The sequence below is a fragment of the Brachionichthys hirsutus genome, chromosome 20 (genome assembly GCF_040956055.1).
Source record: "Brachionichthys hirsutus isolate HB-005 chromosome 20, CSIRO-AGI_Bhir_v1, whole genome shotgun sequence".
Classification (NCBI taxonomy): Eukaryota; Metazoa; Chordata; class Actinopteri; order Lophiiformes; family Brachionichthyidae; genus Brachionichthys; species Brachionichthys hirsutus.
The window spans coordinates 6,344,760-6,359,414 of record NC_090916.1 but is presented as its reverse complement, the minus strand read 5'-3'; the positions used below and the strand labels follow the sequence as shown (position 1 = coordinate 6,359,414).

Sequence of the window (14,655 nt, the reverse complement as noted above, 5' to 3'; positions counted from 1 at the left end):
CGATACTCATGCAGCAGCCACTCATTGGGTCTGAGTGCACAGGTGTCTTTTCTTCTGCCGGTCTTTGGTGAATAAATGGAACTGCAGTAATAATGGAAGTCTGGTGTTTTGTTTTTGCATTCTCAATGCTTTTAGTCAAAGGAAACGGATCGATTAGAAAACTGTCGCGGTTATTAGTGGACTATTGATTCAGATTTGGCATGTTTGTGAGACAATCTCAAGCAAACCCATCGTACAGTAACGCGCATGTCGTGTCCGTCCTCTCGGTGGCAGACTTTGGTCTCAGCAAGATGGTTGAAGGCGTGATGGACGGTGACCCCCAGCAGGACACTCTTGACCTTCACCTGCGGTTCTGCGGTTCTGGAGGTGCGGGGCGGGCTGCCCTACTCAGCCCAGGCGGACGTCTTCTCGCTGGGTGTGATGTTCTGGGCTGTGCTGGAGGGACCACGCAGGATGAACACTTGGCTAAGTGTCTGGTGGAATCAGTAAATACCTGATCCCTCCTCTCCTGAAGGGGGGGGGGGGGACTTGGATATTTTCCCTGCACGTGGGGCAGTTTTAAACGGCGTCGGATGACGGGGCAGCAGTTCTGGCATGTTGTCACCCCCCCTCTCACTGAAAGGTTGAGTGTGGTCGGGCAGGTTAACGACGCGTCACGCTGAATCGCGCTTGACTTAATTAACTGGCACCTATTAAAAATGTCACGTATTCATCATCCACACAGTCATAAATCGAAATGGCAAAGAGATGAGAGATCTATGCGATGCACTTTCTGCAACATGAACGACAGAAACTCTGCTTCTATCATTTAATCCGACGGGGCGTTGGCAGCATCAAGTGTCTTTATGTTAATCTGGCGACAGCGTACTTTATTTTGTAATCTGATTACTCACCTTTTTGCGTCTGTCGCAAGAGGATTTAATCGCATCAGCTTACTTGAAAAAAGGAGATAAACTGCATTTTGGATGGTAATGAGATGATTTTAGTTTGTCACTATTGCCTCATTAAGTGCGGGGGGGGGGGCTACCTTTTATATGTTAGATGATGGTTAACACGAGGAAAATGCTGCCATTGGTTCTGCTGTGGAGCTGTGTGTGTGTGTGCGTAGGAGTTAAGCCACGCCCACGGTTAGGAGAGGATGGGGAAGCGAGCGCCATCATGAACGTCAACATAAATAATGTATGTTTTATTTCCTCCCATTTGGGTCCGGCAGCAGGGAAAACATTGTGTTATTTTTTTGTTATTTTATGTAATAATTAGTCCTTTTTTTTTCTTGTGCACCGACTGCAAAGCTCCTGCTAATTGAACCTGAGAGAAGTGGAAGCACTTTGCTTTGCATTCTGGTGTAGCACTGCAGAGCAGCATTTAGATTCTAATCTCTAGTATTTTTTTTTATTGTCCTATTTCCTGTCCCAAACCCCCATGTGGCCACAGGATGACGGAGCGTCTTAATGGACACGGGGCTCGGCTCAGCTCTGCATCCCATTGTCCGAGACTAAAGAAACGGCTGTAATACAAATGTCTAATTTTATTCACAAAAGATGGGTCCGACCAGAGACGACCTGGAGGCAAGGGGGGGGCTATGAACCATTATCCCCCAAGTTTAGTGCACGAGGGCCTCCCTGAGTCACTGATACTCCATTAGGCTGAATGGAAATGGTTCTGATTGGAGAGACAGAGGAGTTTTCACATAATAAAAAGAAATTAAATTTAGTAGCGCCGATCACAATCGTCTTCTCTCAGTGAGAGAGGGGTTAGAGGCCGCCGGAGGCTTTTCACAGAGACATTAAAAAAAAGGTCCATTATGTCCACACACCTACACAGTTATGTGGCTGGACGGGAGGGACAGACAGGATGCTTGGGTATGGTGTCAGTCGGGGGGGGGGGGGGCTTGTTCTCTCTCGACAGACGGCGACGTGACAACAGCACTCAATTAAAATTCATTTAGAATCTGAAAAAGGGGCAAAAGAAACCTTGATGAGGCAACAATTGATGCATTTTAATGACTTTCACCGAGTCCCCTGCTAATTATTTTAGGCTGCTGCATTTTAGGGATGCGACTAATGATTTTATTCTCTTCATTAAGCCACTCATTTTTTTAAATCAATCATTCCGTCTAGAAGTTGTCAAAGATAAATGACCAATTCAGGTTTTTTTTTATCTTACTTTATTAATGATTTGCAGCCAAAATCACAAAGTATTAATTACCTCCGCCGAGGCGTCGCGTAGGTTTATGTAATCGCCGGCATTTGTCTGTCCGCCCGCCCGTCTTTTAGCAAGGTAACTCAAAGAGTTCTGGGCGGATCTGGATGAAATTTACGGGAAATGTTGGGAATGTTATCAGGAATAGGTGATTAAATTTTCGTGACAATCCATAAGAGATCCAGATTTCAATTAACATTGCAGTCAATGGAGTTTAAAAATTTGGGTTCATTATTAACCGATGTTGAAAATCCCATTTACAGATTCAAAAAAGTTGGCGTTTAAAGATACCAAGAACAATTTAGAACCTTTTGATGATGATCCAGATCACTGTGTGGACGGTGTAATTCCAATTAGGAGGGGAATGAGCTGCTTGGCGGAGGTCTGCGCTCTCAGAAATTTGCCGTCCATCAGGAACTTCCTGCCGGACGACTCGCGGTTTCGTCCCCTGTGTATTTTTTTTTCATCAGGTGCTCAACCCGATGCAAGAGTCGCTCGGGTTGGCTGATGCCGCAGGGGGGAGCCTTGTGGGAGAACGCCGACCTCCGGCTGTGCATCCCTATGAAGTTCACCCACCCCGTCCTGGTCCAGCCATGTGCATCCTGCTTTTAGACACGCTCGCCTCGAACCCTGATGCCCGGCCACCAGCTGAAGGCCAGAATGCAGTCCGCTCTGAGAGAGAATTCCCACTGACACAGCGTGGGCTTCAGAGATCCTAACGGCTAACCACTGCAGTGCTTCCCTACATGCACTAGCCTCTTTCCTGCCACAGGGAAGCATGGATAAATGAAAAGGATAATTTGGTTGTTCCTGTCACAGAAACCGAAGCTTGAATGGTTTGGAGCAAACCAAGTAGAATGAATGAAACACCAGAGGTCCTAATACAGATCCACTTTGAAGTAGACTCTCTGGAGCTGGATGTGATGGAAGCATCGTTTGTATGTGCGGCTGAAACGAAATGCTAGCGTTCACCGCCGCTGCCGTTTAGTGAACTCAGTTAATTTTGATTTGTTGATATTGATTATTTGACCTGTTTAAGAGGTTCCTACTCTTTTACTGTGCTTGCGTATATTTCCAGGCATCCAAACAAAACGGATCCAAGAGCTCAGTCTCCCAAATAGTTAACCCAAAAGACTGCAACGTTACAAACTGTTGCTCGCACAGCTGTCGCCGTACCCTGGTGTGCGCCACAGAAGATCGATGGTCCTGCGACATCTATTGATCATGAATGCTCCTGACTTGAACTCATTTTGACAGCATGTCTTTTATTAAACGACGACATCGTAGCCTGTGCTGTTTTGTCGTAAAAAATGCGAGATTGTGAAAGTTGAGTCGGACTCGCGTCGCTGTGTGAGCATCTGTGTGACCAATGATCGCTAATCTCTCATGAAGAGGAAATGAAAGCCAGGCATTAGAAACGTGGCTGATCATATCAGCAGCATTTATTACTGGTCATCGGTCTTACTGACATTCAGATCAATACCTCAGATGACATGCATATTTCAGAATGCCTTTATCACATGGGAAAAAATTATTTATATATGATATGAAGAGGTGAATTTTGTCCAGAGGGTCTTTTATTTATTAAAATCCTTGCTACCCTCTGCTACATCAGACGACCTTTGACCTTCCTTCTTCCCAAGTAGAGTAACATTTATTTAGCATTTATGTCCTTCTACCTCTGTCAAACACATCCAGATTCCTTTTTTGTGAAACTGAAAGATGAGTGAGAAAACAAGAAGCTAAATATTCACTTCCTTATATTCCACAAATCTTTCTGGAGGGGCGGGGCTTGGATTGTACGCTTCACAGATACTGTAAATTATATCACTCAAAGAAATGTCATTGATGTTTTTAGAAAGGGACTGACGGCGATTCATCTACAACAATGAACTGAAATGAGAAGCGCACCCCCCCGGTGATTGCTGCAGACGGGTTCTTTAAGAACCGTCACTGGAGCAGAGTCTAACTGGACCTGCGACACTTCAGCTCATGTTGCAGCAAGGATTAGTCAAAACCCTGCCTCCTCCTCCTCCTCCTCCTCTTCCTCCTCCTCCTCACAAATCAGCTCGGCACAAACTCAGCAAGTTTAAGGGGAGGGGAAAGTCCTTTCAGATTTCACAACTGATAGGAAGAGCAAGCAAGCATGGAGAGAAAGCCGCCCCCCCCCGATGTCGCAGCCCCGGTGGTCACGACACGAGGACCGCATCGAGGAAATGACGCACTTTCCTCGTGCAGCTGGGATCTGTGCGAGCCGTCGGTCTCTACGTGAGCTTTATTGCCTGCTGACGAACCATTTCCAGTCACGGCGAGGCAGAAGAGTTTAGTTAATGATCAATCGGCAGGTAAGTGATGACGATGTGACTGGAATGAGCCGGTAATACAGCGTCATAGGGCGATCATTAGGGGGCGCCGGCGCCCCGGACACCGAGGCGCACATTAGAGGAGCCAATCGCACAAGGTGACCTTTCATTTTTAAAGTCTTTGTGGCTCTTCCCTCATTTAGGTTTCATCATTGAGAAGCGTCCTGCGCCGCCGAGTCCCTCCGGGCACGCAGGCAGTAAACAAACAGAAATACACTTTATTCCTTGAAGAACCAATCAGGTGACGTGAGCGTCTGTAATTTACCAGAAGACACGAAGCCCGGAGAAAGCGTGACAGGAAAAACAAGAAATGGGATTAACAGCGAGGTTTTAAAAAGCAATTTATGTGACGTACGAATATTCAATTTCCTGCCCCACAAATTAAAACCGAGCAGTTACGCAACGGCTGCACGCTCGCTCGTCCACCGCCAGCGCTTCCTGAACGCTCGGCTCATGAAGAGTTTCCAATTTGCAACAGCGAAAAGATTCACTCTGATGCCAAACCGGTTTCTCACGGCAGGAGAATATAAAAACAATTATTTAGGGGACGGCTAGTCTTTCGGATTCTTCGGATTTAAAAACGTCTTCTTGTCAGAGTGGAGGCGTACCGCCAACTGCAACCAAAGCGACAACATGCTAGAGCTTAAAAAGAAAATTATGTTTGCATCTGAAGCCGACCTTGACTTCTCCTTCACAAGACGCTCCGGCCTTGTCCCGGTTAGCGCCGTTGTTGTCGTTTGCCCCCCCCCCCGAGGAGGAGATGCTGCAGAAATGCTGAAACAAAATAACGCGAGCGGTTTGTCGATTGGCCCCGATAAAAAGCGTCCAGGTTCAGTCCGTTCCGGGTCCATGCAGGTCCTTCACCATATACGGCCCCTCCAACTCGTAGCCCATCTTTCTGTAGTAGTTCCTCGTTCCTACGCCTGCGAAAGCACGACAGAGGAAAGCAAACAGGCTCGAGCGTCGACGCTAAAGTCGGGAACGACTGGTAGCTGTTTTCGTGCCTCACCTGAGATGACGGCCAATCGGCTCGAGCCGTGCTCATCTCTGGCGATCCTCCTCGCCTCCTCCATCAGCATCATGCCGAACCCCTGAGCAAACCGAGGCAGAGGAACGAGCCCATCATCATCATCATCATCATCGCTTGTAAAATCAGAAGCCTGGGGCGATGGAGGAGTCAGAGCACGCGAACGTTTCGCCACCTGATGCTGGAACTTGCTGGGGTCCCGGCTGCTGACGGGGACGACGCTGCCGTAAACGTGCAGCTCGCGGACGATGGACACGCCCCCTTTGAGCTCCGGACGGAAGGACTGCGGCGAGCAGCGACGCAGACGCAGCAGGCCAATCAGGATGTCCTGCTCCGGGTCCTCGTAGGAGAGGAAGGTCTCCCAGCCGCCGTTGGCCACATAGTCCCTCCGGACCAGCTCCACCTTGTGCGCACGCACACACACACACACACACACACGTCTTTGTTCGTGCACGGTGAGGACACACAAAAACAAAACCACGGCGATACCCGAAGCCGTCTGTTACCTGGTAAGGCCGGACTTTATGGTGGATCTCCTGAATGCCCACTTCTCTGGTTCTCACATCTCGACACTGCTCAACAGAGAACGACGTTACGCGTCTCCAGAACGAGATATGAGGAACTTCAACAGTCTGCACCGTCCCTCGGGGCCGTCACAGGTATAATCAGGCCCGTCGCCAAATGGAGGCCGAAAGCAATAATTTATTAAAAGCTCTAGGGCTCGCAGAGGAACAACAGCTCCTTGGAAAACGTACCAGGACGCTTGGAGAGTCGCATCGAGGCGCTACGCCGCCTGCAAAAGTTTCGAAAGCTCAGCGGGAATGATGTTGAGTGATTTGATCGCGGTAAAAGATGACGTTTGGTGGAAATGAAGTGGAACACATCGGAGGCGGCTGCCGTCACGGCGCACAATAACAGCAGCTCGGGAGGAATAGCAATTCTTCAAGCGGTCGCTAATAACGACTGATGCCATAAAAACAAGTGAAGGACAAAGTGAAAAGTTTGCTGGTTTATCCGACAGCCTTTTAATCCCAGGGCTTTTCCTACGGGAGCTGGTGCTCGAGGAACCTGGCGCTCTATGTCGCAGAGGGGACATAGAGCCCCCCCCACCCACCCCCCGACCGCTCTTAATCTATGCACGACAGGTTCTTTAATCTGCCATTTTATTCCAGTGCAAGCAAATGATTCAGGCCGCTGGCAGCAGAGTTCTACCTGTCTGGATCGCATCCCAGCTGGGAAAGTCTATTAGCTCCTGCGCTAGAAATAAGCTGACGCAGCGGGTTTTCGTAATAGAAAAGGCTCACCTCAGTGCCCATATCTTTCATCCTGGCCAGCGCCAGCTCTCTCAGGTTTCCATGCTCCACTCCAGAGCTCACCAACGGCATGGGGATGTCCCTGATGGGGGGGGGGGGGGGGCAGAGAAGAATAGCTTTAACGCAGGTATTACAGTCGGCAGCGTGAAAGTAAAGCTACATATTCAATTTGTTCTGTAGGGATGAGCATTGTATTTGACACAGACCAGCTACCCGGTTGAGCATCCATAACCGCGGGACGGCGTGATTCATTTAAGTCTCGATGCACGGCGTGCTCACAGCAGCGGCATTAACTTCAACTTGAGAGTTCTGTTTGTTCCCAACCCAAAGTGTCTCTCAGCCTCCAAAGAGGAAACTCTTCGAGAGGGACTGCTGGTGCCGCATAAGAGGGCTCCTCATGCCGAGATGAGATCCTCTTTGAGCGTGGCCCCAGGGCCTTTCCCCAAATGGAGGCAGAGTGTCGAGACAAAACTCGAGAAGCAGCGACAAATGTTTCTCAAGAAGTTACAGACGGCTCTTGGTGAACTTTTTCCAGGATAGGTTGGGAATGTTACCAGGAACAGATGCTTTAGTGACGATCCAGAAGAGATCCTGGCTTCTGGATCACTTTGAAACTGTCTTTAACATTGCAGTCAATGGAGCTTCAAAATTAGCTGAACTGATTTGATTGAAATAAATTTGAGTTTGTGCAGGACACCAATCAGGACGAATCAATCATTAGAGTGTCATCGCCATTAGTGTAGTCTGTGTCTCACCTCTGCACTCGGTAGACTCGCGTCCAGGGCGGCACCAGCGCCAAGATCCTGGCCACCAGGTCCACCAGGGCGCTGGGTGTGTAGCTCTTGTACCGGCCCGTCTTCCACAGCTCGTACAGACCCGTACCTCGAATCACCAGCGTGGGGTACAGCTTCAAACCGTCAGGCCTGAACGCTGGATTTTCAAAAAACTCCTGCAGGAAAACACATTGAAGTTTTTTTTTTCCCTTTCTCAGCAGCCATGTTTAGAAGCTTTAAATTAAGGTGGAGGGGGGGAAAAGTGCTTATAAAGAAAAGCCCGCAGAGCCGATTCCATTCATATATGAACAGCGTCAATGAGACAGAACATTCGATACCAAAGGGTCCATTTACTAAGGCAATGACTCCTCAAGTTAAAAGCAGACATGAGATTGCACAAAGCAGATTTCCGACATAAAGTGCTCTTATTAAATTGAAGGAAACATATTTCGGCGTCTGGTTTCGTGCAGTGAGGGGAACCCGTGTTATTTCCAGTCATCCTCTTCCTCCCCAACCGGAACCGTAAAGGTCTGGAATCGAGGCGCATTCTCCTTTATCAGTATCTCATCATCTTCCTTTTCGTCACAGCGAGGACATGCCCCACATAGCTCTGCGCTAAACCAAAAAAAAAAAAAAAAGAGCCCAGATAGTATTCTGCACCCTGCTGCTATTTTGGGCCACATATCAGGGATCCTGTGGGTCGATGGAGAGGAAACCTGTTAAGGATGCCCTCCTCCCCGCCCCCTGGGACAGGGAGCATCTGTACAAGAGAGATAAGTGAGAGAGGATCTCGGGCCGGGAGGAAGTCGTAATCGAATTCCATTATCAGGAAAGCTGAGATAGAAGCAACATTCTCCTGCTGCTGCTTTCTGCAGCTGGTCTGTGGTCCAAACTGAGCAGGACATCACATACGAGCTACAGATGAGAAGGACGACGTGTGTATGAATGGGATTCATGCAAACGGTAAAGAAACCCCAGATATGTAACTAGATGCTGAGATCCGTACAAACACGGCCTGATTACTGTTACCTTTTTATCTAAGCATCGCTCCTCTGAAATCATGCAGCATTCGGTTCCCATTCAGGCACCATATTAGCTCAATCAAGTCATTTCTATGAGCTGAAATATTTAGGCTTCATCCTTTAAAAAGGTCACATTTTCATCCAATTATACCACCTCTACAATGAAAGTAATTATTTAATTGTAGAACACAGAAAGTCTAGTGGAAAAAGGAACAGTCTGTGTTCCCCTTTATTCTCAGTGTCATCTTCATCTTCTAAATGACCCCTTCCGAATCCTGCAAATATGGGTTTTTATTTTTTATTTTATTTTTTACTGACAGGCAGATAGTTTACATTTTAAATAATTCATGAAACAAGTTAGATGTGTTTTTTTTTAAATATTTTTCCTTGCTATTTATTGCTTGTGTTCTGAGATGAGAACTGACCTAGTTCTACACGAGTCACGTCTCCTTTCCATTCAATGTATTTTTACATCTCCTAATGGCGGTAAAAAAAAAAAAAAGCAACAACAATACACTAATTGAGCCTCAAACCGAGTCGTCATTAACATCCTGCAGCCTCTGCAGCGTAGTCTTGCGCGTGCGCGTTCGCACAAAGGCTTGGCGCTTCCAATCAGGGCCCTGTGTTGAGAGACATCTGACGGGATTGTCTGTGGAGTCGCGTCACAGCTGGGACCTGCGACTGTCACAGCGTTTTCACTTCTATTTTAAGCTGCTTTGCACAAAGGCCTTTAATTGCTGCTATCCCCGCGGCGAGATAAGTAGCGGTGATGCTACCCAGACGCCAAAGCGAGAGGAGAGGAAAACGATCGTGCGTGTCAAACGCAATAAGTTCACGATCAACTTACGACATGACTTTGCTGATGCCGTTTCTAAGTCAACTAGAAGAAACTGTTATATATATACCCCCCCCCCCCCCCCATTCGCTTCAGGTAATACAAGCCCTTCTAATATTTTACACAGCGTGCCAAATCCATTTCAGCTACTCAGTTAACAGGCCATGGATTACACATTTTATCTACTGGTATTCGTCACAGGTAAAGAGATTTTCATACAGGCCTATCAATCATCGCCAGACAGTTAATATAAATGCCATTCTGTGCACGAGGCCAAACTATAGTTGGGCGGCTTGTTATCTGTATAAACTTGGTGAAAGGATGGGCCGAGCGCCAGGACAGAAAGATAAATTTTGGGTGCAGATCCTGATAAAAAGTTAGATCTCAGATTATTCTTCTCCACTTTCTTTAAAAAAAAAAGCCCCCCCCACACACACACACTTTCATCCATTATTCTTTGGACTGATAATCCATAAAGAATCCATAAGTGCATACAATTGATTGCATATTGCAGCGAGAAAAAGCATGGGATAAAAAGCACCGATAATAAATATAATAAAAATAATACACATATTCTAAGCCGGTTTCTTACATTTATGCACGTGTGTAGAAACACAGCGGTGGATCTTAGCGTTTAGCATTGACGCTACAGCAACCTGAGCAAACGCAAAGGTTATTCAGCACCTTAATCAGAGTGTGACCTCCTTCACGGGGAGGAAAGAGATCAGTCTAGGAAGAGATAAAAGGATCTCTATGGCGCTGGGACTGCACAGATCTGAGGGGGGGGGGGGAGCACCCTATTGCTTACAATGAATTGCTCCACATCTCTTTCCACGCCCACGTTGGGCAGATCCGGCATCATGTGAGCGACCACTTTAAAGCCGGCGTCCTTCGAGAGGTGGAACGACTCGCAAACGGCTCGCACCGTGTGGCCTCTGGAACAAAGCACAGATTCAACAATATGCAGTAACACAAAAACAGGAAACACACACACCCTATGATTCACCAATCAGTCCCCTCACCTGTTGGTGTCCCGGGCCACGTCTTCATACACACTCTGGACGCCGATCTCCAGCCGGGTGCAGCCGTAGCCCAGCATATCGCTGAGGTGGCGCTTCAGGCAGTAGTCGGGCCGCGTCTCGATGGTGATCCCCACGCACTTGGTGTTGCTGCGCTCCGAGTACCTGCAGAAAGAAAGCGTCTGGGATCATCCTCGTGTCCCCATCAGGCCATTCTCACTTCACGCAGGACGCGGCGACTACGCGGGACTGCTCGACGTGCCGGGATCGTTTAACAAACATCGGTTTACTGCACGGCTCATTATCCAGACAGTTAGCGCTACCCTCACATCAAAAACACACTGATGCAGTGAAGGAAACAGACGAGGGCAAATGAAAAGGTTTCTGATGCAAAACATATTAAATGAAAAATTAATGAGAGTTTAATTTGGGCCAAAAGCAGGTTGAACACTTAAATGATTTGTTTATTAGTCGTGACTGGAGATAATATTTATGTTGTGTTTACCCCCCCCCCAAAGAAAAAGGTACATTATGCCACACAACAGAAGATACAACAACAATTCCAAAAGGTCGGATCATTGGATAAAATGTCCACAGAAACAGAATAGAATGATCCTTTATCTTTTTACCTAAATACAATTGAATAAAATACAAAGACAAGATATTTGATGTTCCAGTTGAAAGACAATTATTTTAAAGAAACTCCCAAACAGGTTTGTGATATTTTTGCTCCTCGCAGCTCTCTGTGTTTACGAGGAGACGACGGAGACTGTTGAAACTTCCACGGTGGAATTCTTTCCCATTATTCATTGATGCACGTCGGTCCGGTCTCCCCATTGCCCCATCTGTGTGGGACCAGACTACTCCCTGGAGTCAAGCTCTTTTGATCATTCCCAACTTTTCCAATGTCTTTTTTTTTCTGTCCAAAACTCTTGAGATGTAAATGTATTGCCGACATTAAATTCAGAATAAGCAAACGTATATTTATAAATAAATACAAATCAATGACGCTGACGACACGCAGTCATTGTCAGAATGATTCAGCCAGCCTGAATACGACTTCTAAACATATTGCAGTTGCTGATGAAAAAAACAAAACAGAAGAAGTGAGCGAACACGCGCCTCATCCTAGAACACCAGCCAGCTGCCATCGTCTCCTCTCCAGCTGCTCCAGTGGCCATTACCCCCCCCCCCCCCCCCCCACCTCATGCCAGCTAATACTCATTCTGCGTTTCTATCTGCCGAGCAATAAATGTCCATCTTTCACAGTCTGCCGCCTGATTTACACCAATTACATGAGTTTACGCTCCAGAGAGGACGAGCAGATCGCCAGAGAAGAATCAATAAAAAGTCTATTATCTCGAGCGATCATCTGGAGTCGTCTCACCGCCGTGATCTGATCAGGAGTGGAGCGAGCGCGGTGCGAAGCAGAGTGGCGAGCATCGTGCGTGCACACGTCTCCCGTTGGAGACGCGAACACGCGTCAGAAATATCACAGTCTGAGGCGCGGACGGGCCGCTTCATGGGCCGCCTCCTCCATCAAGTTGAACAGCAGCCGCCGCAATTACCCGAGACGCGGCGTCTGGGTGGGAGACCGCCGACGGATAAACTGACACAGAGGTAGAAACACAAACAAATCAGACCCCGGCCTTATCGGACTTTGGAGAATTAAATAAATGAAAAGCTACAGATGATAGAATGGCGCCATCTAGTGGAGATTATTATTATTCAGATGTCTCAGATCGAGTGCGAATGACCGTTCAAGTCCAGGATGAATGGGAGCAACCATGAAAACGAAGGAGAAAGAATCTGTTTCAGCTCGCAGGAAAAAAGGAGGAATGTAAGGGGGGTTGGGGGGGGGGGCATGGGGTGAAACGTGGAATCGCCGAGTACCTGACGGCCTCGGCCACATTGTTGGAGGTGTGTCCAGACAAGGCGTCGTGCAGATTCCTGATGAAGCCGTCTCTGTACTCCTCCGGCAGAGCCATGAAGGTCCCGCCCATGACGATGAACTCCACCTTGTCCACGCTGTGACCCAGCTGCTTCAGCTGCACGTCACACACAACGGATTCAAACCCGCAACGGAGCAACGCTTCAACACCGAGACGTTCTACCAGCTTGGGAGTAGAATTGAGGTTATTACAACCGAACATAAGTATCCCATCAGCCAAAAACCACAGTGAAAATAAATAAAAATAAACGGTGCTACTTTGCTGCGTTAAACAAACGTGTTTGGTCTGGCAATCATTACTCTGTAGTTGATATTATAATAATCTGATGTAAGGAAAGGCAGATTGTTATTAAACAGGAGCAGATATAACAAGCATCCAGATTAAAAAGATTCTTAAATTACAGGGTCTACACTTCAGGGTTCCACAGACCTGCTCCACCCGATGCCTGGTCTGAAGGTACGGGTCATAACGTGCTCGGATCGCCCTCATGGACGTTGGCTGTCAGAAAAACCGAAATGAGAAAAAATCATTCCGAGATAAATAAACAGCCATGAGTACCTGATGGCAAATGAAATTCAACAGTCAAGAATCTCCTAATGATGAATGAACAATGGCAAAAACAAAAGTGATGAAAGGGGGGGGGGGGGGGGAGTGGAACTTTATGGTGACTTTAGAGGAGAGGCAGAATGAATGTGGCTCACCTCATAGCCAGTGTACGACTGTGTGGAGTACTCAAAGTCTGAGTCTGGCCCACCGGGACAGTACCTGACAGAGAAGAAGTTGATGAATTAATTACATTAAACAATAAATATTCCACAAACGTAATTCCCTCTTGATGGTTTCCATCTTAACATTTTGCAGTTGTTGTTGTTTCATTATATAAATCAACAATCATATATTTCTCACACCTACACCTAAATTAAATCAACATAATTTCTTTTTTAAATAAAGCCACACTTACACGCAGATGTTTCCTGTAAAGTTGATGTGGGGACATCGATGAGGTTTGCACATCACAGCTACGACCGCGATCTGCGACAGAGACAGAAGCAGTCGTACGCAGGTCAAAGTTCAACCGCTCAAAGGTCACAGAGGAGGTTAAAGGCTACCTACCCCACTAGCGGTCCGGATGGGCTTAGCCTTTAGTTTGGGCACCAGGGCACGGCGGTATTGTGGCGGAACTGCTGCGATTATATCGACCAGGCGAGGCTGGGCTTCAAGTCCATATTTAGCTGAAGTCTTTGTCTTCACTCTTTTGAAAACACAAGAATCAACATGAATAAATGAGTTGCTTTCAGGGATGGGATGTGTGTGTGTGTGTGTGTGTGTGCGTGTGCTGGTGAAGACTTACTTGTTCAGATTGATGTCTTTGCCGTCTTCGTGAGCCTCAACCAGCTGCCTGATGACATCGGCGATGGTCATCATCATCAGCTCGGCTCGGCTGAGATCGCCTGGCGAAACAGCAATGATCGGCGTTAACGTTTTACCTCACCTTCAGTGCAGACGCAGCTAGTTTAAAAGGCTGTCTTTACAAGCTACAGCTAAGGTTAGCTAGCTAGGTAGTTAGTTGAACTGTCAGGTTTGCAAAATCAATCCTCAATAACTGGAACTACAGTTTTAGCTCGCAGCGTCCAAACTATGGCCGATTAAAAAAAAAAAAAAAAAGAAAAAGTAATGAAACAGCTAAACACGAGTGAGAGACACGCTTTAGCAACAAGCTACAAGCAGCTAGCGCAGTTTAGAAAGTCTTTTTCATCTATTCCGACCTCCCACGCACTCACTTCTTTTCTTCGGCTTTCCCATTTCTTTATTTTTTTTGTCACGCAGATCAATTTCCTCCGCGCAGATCCAGGATTAAGGCGTCACAGTTATAACTTTCGCACCCGTCAAAGGCACACGATAGTAAACAACAACTCCACGGGTGCGTCCCAAAATACGGCTCGTGTCGTAAAGCACTCCAAACTGTCGTAAAATACAGCAAACCCACCCTTTTACCCCCGAATTAACAGCTGATTATTGACAAAATCATTCAACGACAACCCCCCGGGGGTGAAACGAAGCACAAATGATGCTGTTTTTATCCGTTTATTTTTTTAACTATTTTGAGAAAAGCAGAAGCTCCGCCGCCTCCCGGAGGTCCACGCCGTGG

At 47.2% G+C, this 14,655-nt stretch overlaps 1 protein-coding gene across 1 annotated transcript; it reads right to left on the bottom strand.

Annotated features, from left to right (window-relative positions):
- Nucleotides 1–3,620: 3,620 nt before the first annotated feature.
- elp3 (elongator acetyltransferase complex subunit 3) lies at nt 3,621–14,309 on the bottom strand. The gene is made up of 15 exons (XM_068753638.1): nt 14,288–14,309; nt 13,858–13,957; nt 13,620–13,758; nt 13,468–13,538; nt 13,208–13,271; nt 12,936–13,004; nt 12,448–12,602; nt 10,558–10,719; nt 10,344–10,470; nt 7,661–7,854; nt 6,897–6,987; nt 6,099–6,164; nt 5,768–5,995; nt 5,575–5,656; nt 3,621–5,488 (listed from the first exon to the last, which is right to left on the bottom strand). The coding sequence occupies exons 1-15, from the start codon at nt 14,307–14,309 to the stop codon at nt 5,397–5,399; spliced, it is 1,662 nt and encodes a 553-aa protein (XP_068609739.1). The 3' UTR covers nt 3,621–5,396.
- Nucleotides 14,310–14,655: the final 346 nt, after the last annotated feature.

What these genes read in the sequence shown, in the direction of transcription:
- elp3 (XM_068753638.1), bottom strand. Translation starts at nt 14,309, where the DNA reads ATGGGAAAGCCGAAGAAAAGAA. An exon ending in CGAGTCTACCGAGTGCAGAG is followed by an intron (nt 6,988 to 7,660) that starts GTGAGACACAGA and finishes CCCCCCCATCAG; the next exon opens with GGACATCCCCATGCCGTTGG. An exon ending in CCGATTGGCCGTCATCTCAG is followed by an intron (nt 5,489 to 5,574) that starts GTGAGGCACGAA and finishes GTGCTTTCGCAG; the next exon opens with GCGTAGGAACGAGGAACTAC.